Here is a 6,000-nt window from a genome sequence, read left to right as displayed (position 1 = left end):
GAAGTGCATACAAAGTAGACACAACACCCAGACTTTAGGTGGAGAAAAAACACACGCACACGCATACACACACGCTTGCATGCTCAGAGGCATGCACATGCAACCTGGTACCCATGCAAATATCCATGTGTTTTTTATCCCTTATTTTTTTGTGCAGAGTTATCTGATACAAAACACCAACATTTAAATTGAAACAAACAACTAAGCTATCAAATGACAAAAGTTTCAAAAGACACAAGATGAGGATAATAATCCCTCAGAGCATCCTCTTCTAAGCTTAGATTCCCTCTTCAAAACATATACAGAAGACCTTTTGTCCTTATACAACCACAAATGATTTCCAGTGCCTTTCTTTGTTTCATCTCACAACAGGAAATAAAGGTACAAAGACTTTTAATACTATTCTTTTTCTTTATATCACGTACAGAGGCAGTTGAGAAAATCCATGTCCTGTCTCTCTCTCTCAAACACACACACACACACACACACCAAAAAAAACAAAAAAAACAAAAACAAATGAAAAGCAGACTGTGATTAAAAACTGACTGGAACAAAATACATCACAGACCGGCGGAGACTGAGGAGACCCTTCATTCATTATCGAAGGCTGCAGTTCCAAACTAAATGATCAGTTTGTAGGTCAATGTCGACTTGGGTTTGTTCGTGAAAACTGAGTCTTTCCGAGTCTTTCTTTTGCAGCGTGGTCACCTATCTGATCAGTTTTAGGAAGCCTTTTGTGTTGCAGCATTCCTCCAGTTCTCTTTGCGCATCTTCTAGCAGCATTAATCTGTTCCTTCATCACTTTCGTCAGTCTTTTTCTGTATGACTGTCACTGCTGGTTGAGGCATTGTCCCTGGTTTCCCCTTTGCCACCCCCACCCCCCCACGCCCCCCTCCTCCCCCCTCCAGCAGACAGCAGGGTTTAAGTGACGGAGCTAGTTGTGAAGCTAGGAGCAGTGGTCGTCCTGCTCTGGCCTTTCCTCCTCCTCCCACCTCCTCCGCCTCCTCCTCCACCCCCACTTCCACCTCCTCCTCCACCACCTCTACTGCCATCTTTGCCTTCTCGTCCTCGTCCACGTGTGTTCTCCCTGTCTCTCCTGTTTGCATCATCTTGTCTGTCTCCTTTATTCTTCCTGTCTGAAAACACAAATGAGAAAAACATGATTAATGACATGTTACAGCAGATTTTGTAGTATTTTAAAAGGGTTAAAGTTCAGTGATGAGCAGAAGTGGATAGTATCAAGCACAAAAACTTAGTCTCTACATAAATAGACTCTTTGGGTAAATGTACTTTACTTGAGTATTTATTTTTCTGAACATTCTTTTACTTCTACTCCTTACATCTTGCTATCTGTCAACTTCTTGCATCTCCCTTCTTTCGGTATTATTGCATTTCAGGAGAGTAGCACATCTTCTCAATAGTAACCCTTTAACCCAATAACGCCAAACGTATCATATTTGATACATGACTTTTAAAGACCTCTACATGATCAGTGGGATATTTTTTTCTTTAAAAACCTGATGTATACAATTAGATACATGCAATACATGGATAATCTACCAGGGGGGAGGAATTCATTCACCAGAGGCCTTTCCAGTGACACTACAAGGACTGTCCTTAATGAGGAAGGAGGAAGAACTTTATCAGTTTTGAAAAGGAATTACCAATTTGTTAGACATGTTTGTGTTATATTATGTTTTTGTTTGTTCAAAAATAATAATATTTGAGTACTGAGACCCGATGTATCGAATATGATGCAAAATTGAAACTCATACATGGAAATTGATATTTGAAAAAAAATGTGTTTGGATGTTCAGAAGGACCGATAAAGGCTCCAGTTTCAAAGAACTGGAATTTTCTGTCAATGATTTAATGGTTCAGGGTTTACAGGGTTAAAACCATTTGTATCGTATTAGCTACACCAGGTTCTGAGACCTTTATCTTATCAACAAAATCAGTACTTTCCTTAAAGCTGCATATGACGTTCATCACCAATTTTTCATCAAATCTGTAAAACCCGAGTCATAGCCTAAGTATCAGGAATCCGTTAGTCTTTCTGTGATTACCCTCCTGAATCACTTCCCTCATGGTGAACAACTTTGAAGTGTACTCTATCACAAGCAGTCCGTTTGTTTACATACCAAACCGAAACCAAACCGTCACTCAGGCCTTTTCGGAATTCCACGCAGCAGCAAGAAGCAATGAAGCTGTTTCTGTGTTTGTTGCTGCTGCAGCCGCACTGCGGCTGTGTGGAATTCCCATTCCCACAATGCACTTTGAGACAAATTTCCAAAAATGCTCGAGTGACCTACCGGCTTGGTATGTAAACAAATGCACTGCTTGTGAGGGAGTACACTTCGAAATTGTTCACCATGAGGGAAGAGGTTCAGGTGCGTAATCATGGAATGACTTAAGGATTCATGATACTTAGGTTAGACTAAGGTTTTACGGATTTGATGAAGAATTGGTGATAAAAGTCATAAACAACTTTAAAAACCTTTCATATGTGACCCGATACGTGTTTTATGCCCCCTGGTGGATTATCATACCTCTACAGCCAGTGGAAAGGCTTTTTTTTGTTTTGCCGTTTTCAGTATGGCTGCTAATGTTAAATCATCCAACACACATTTTGCAGGAAAGTCTTTGGTAATTTTCAAAAAGTTACATTAAGAAGAACATTTATATTATTCATCTGAAAACTGAAAAATATTGGAATTATGGTGCCATTCAAGGGAAATAAAAAGGCTATAAAAACTTTTATGTAAAAAAAAAAAAAAAAAAAAAAAAAAAGAAATGTTCTAGATTTTCAAAATGTTACCGGTAAAATTAATTTTTGTATCTAAAGTTAACGTTGTTGTGAGCAACAAGTCGCCAAAAATGCCCACCGTATCAAATGTGATAGAAAAAAAATATCATAAACGTAATTATATAGCAAATTGTTTTGTTTGGATTATGTTAAAAGGGCTAATGAACATTTCAGTTCCAAAAAATGGGAATTTTGTGGCTACTTTTTAATGGTTCAGGTTTTACAAGGTTAAGGCTGATTTCAAGCTAAATGGATATGACAATAACACTTGGTGTATTCATTATTGCTTACTACATGGTTTTGCGGAGTATTCTACAGCATTCTATGGTTTCTTTCTTAAATCATTATTTGTTGTAAAATGTGTAACTCTTTTAGTAAGCAGCCTTTCAGTATGATCACTCAACTTTGGGCAAACACCCTGTATAATCCCCTTGGAATTTGTTTTGCTGCAACCAGCTTGCTGTGCATTATCCAATACAGACCATTAACAACACATGTAACAAGAAATTCTGTAAAAAAAAAAAATGTAAAAAGAAAAAACAGGCAGCAAAATAAGACTAGGCAGTAGATCAAAGTCTCTGTAGACTCTGCTGCAGACGTGTACATTTAAAGAAAGTTAAACGAAAGTTAAAGACAAATAGGGATAGCACAATAGTGCAGTGGTCAGCACTGTCACCTAAATACCCATATACTGTCCATCTTGCACCTTAAAACAGATCGTGATGCTGCTAATCACAGTCACTATTACCACTTTATCTTGCTCATGTTGCTGTACAAACACACCACCACCTTAAGCTGTCGCTGGAAATGTATATTGTGAAATACTGTACAGATTCAGAGGTTTTTACAATTATTTTAGTGTTGTTTTTTTTTTTTAATAGTTACTTTTAATTCTATTGTTCTTAACTATTTTTTAAAAATCTATTATTACCTATTACTGTCTATTTTTTTTTTTTTAAATGCTGTTCATTCATGCTGCACACCGAGATCTGGGAAACTGTGTTTTGTTCTGATCATGTCTGAGATTGAATGACAACTAGAAGCACTCAGAGAGCGCAGACCTCCGCCAAGGCTGATCAGTGGCCCCCCCTGTGGGCCCCCCACGCCAAGGAGGTTATGTTTTTGCCAGGGTTTGTTTGTTTGTCTGTCCGTTAGTGTGCAACATAACTCAAAAAGTTATGGACAGATTTTGATGAAATTTTGTGGTCTGCACCCCCCTGTAGGCCCCCCCCACCCCCGATCACCACCAAAATTTAATAATTTCTTCCTTATCCCATTTCCAACAAACCCTGAAAATTTCATCCAAATCTGTCCATAACTTTTTGAGTTATGTTGCACACTAACGGACAGACAAACAGACACAGACAAACAAACAAACAAACAAACCCTGGCAAAAACATAACCTCCTTGGCGGAGGTAATAAAGCTGAGTCTGAGTAAAAGGGCAACATGTTCTCCTCATGTCTGTATGGGTTCTACCCAGGTACTCCAGCTTCCTTCCACCGTCCAAAGACAGGCATCTGAATATGTTAACGGGTCAGTCTAAATCAGGGGTCGCCAACCCTGGTCCTCGATATCTACTATCCTACATGTTTTAGATGTTTCCCCCTTCCAGCACACCTGATGGTCATTATCAGGCTTCTACAGAGCTTGATGATAGGCTTATTATTTGAATCAGGTGTGTTGGAAGACGCATACATCTAAAACATGCAGGATAGTAGATTTGGAGGACCAGGGTCAGTGACCCCTGGTCTAAATAACCCATAGGTGTGAATGTATCTGCCTTCACCCAATTTTACCTGGGATAGGCTTCAGCACTCCTGAATCCTTCCCAAGTAGTACACAGTTCAAAAAATAAATAAATAAATACATGAATGAATGAATGAATGAATGAATGAATGATAGTCAATGATAATGGCAGCTGTGGCTCAGTTGGTAGAGCAGGTTGTCCAATGACCAAAGGGTCAGCAGTGGCTCACCTGGCTCAGACTGTCCACCTGTCGAAGTGTCTTTGGGCAAGACACTGAAACTTAAATCGCTCCCACTAGGGCCTGGCAGCGCCTTGTATGGCAGCAGCTGCCCACTGGTGTGTGCATGAATGTGAGGCTTTGTAAAGCCCTTTGGGCACCATGAAGGTGGAATGTAAGTGCAGTCCATTTACCATTTTATTTTAGATGAAATTTGATTGGTAATAGTCATGGTAATTTTTTTTTATTTGATGTTAACTTTGCACAGAAATGTCGGTCAGAGGCCTATTTGCTTAGTTACAGTGAATACATTTCAGTGTTTTCTCTCAAGTAAATAAGTTGAATCAATACTTCTGTTTTTTTTTTTTTTAACACTGTCTACATCTGTCTACTGTCTCTCTACATCACATCTATCTACACCATATCTATCACTTCTATTTAAGCTAAGAATGTGTGTACTTTTGGCTCCTCTTGTGATAAGTGTGTCTGTTGAATCTGAATGTACAGTTATGATTTTCCTTTTTTTACTGACAAGCTAAATGTGTCAATTCTGCAAATACAAAGCATGAGCGTTGATTAAATCCACCATAATGTTATGTTTTGTCATAAACACATGGTGACAGCAACAGCCACAAGAGAACATTAAAAAATAGTCAACACTAGGACAAAGTAAGTAATTTAAACATCTAGACACCATTTTTTAAAGCTCCACCTATCGCTCCTATAAACACTCATGTCTGTTATCACATTATGCATAACAATTGTACATTTTAAGAGCATAATTGCTGTATGAATGCAAACATCCTCCAACGCACAGGTGATGTGTATACACAACTGGTTCAGCAACTGAAAATGTAAAGCTATAAAAGCTCTCAGGAAGCTCAAGTGTCACAAATGTCCGCCACCTTTAAACCACTTCGGACATAATGAGTTAAACACTGTGAAGGGCCCAGTAATGGCCCATGAGGATAAAACGAGATGTCATCAAGTGTATTGTACATTGTCTCTAGTATCAGGTGGCTGTTGTTTAAGCAGCAACTATTCTGTTTTGTATATCGTCGAGAGGGTAGTTAAACTGGAGGATGTTTGTTATGAACTTGTGCGCTGAGAGAGACTCTGCACATCCTGGAAACTGAGTGAACACATGCCAAGTGCTGGACAGTGTTCACTATGCAGTTGACAACAGCAGGGTTTTATGGCGCCACCACGTTTGTCTACTGCTGAGCGG

The 6,000-nt window shown here is 39.0% G+C and overlaps 1 protein-coding gene across 1 annotated transcript in view; it reads right to left on the bottom strand.

Moving 5' to 3' along the window:
• Positions 1-921: 921 nt before the first annotated feature.
• rspo1 (R-spondin 1) overlaps positions 922-6,000 on the bottom strand; it is a 29,966-nt gene continuing 24,887 nt past the window's right edge. The window contains exon 6 of the mRNA XM_030156986.1: positions 922-1,136. Within this exon, the coding sequence (XP_030012846.1) occupies positions 922-1,136 (215 nt within the window). The remainder of the gene's footprint in view (positions 1,137-6,000) is intronic.

The sequence above is a fragment of the Sphaeramia orbicularis genome, chromosome 16 (assembly GCF_902148855.1).
Source record: "Sphaeramia orbicularis chromosome 16, fSphaOr1.1, whole genome shotgun sequence".
Classification (NCBI taxonomy): Eukaryota; Metazoa; Chordata; class Actinopteri; order Kurtiformes; family Apogonidae; genus Sphaeramia; species Sphaeramia orbicularis.
The sequence above is the reverse complement of the archived record's forward strand: the minus strand, read 5'-3'. Positions and strand labels throughout refer to the sequence as shown.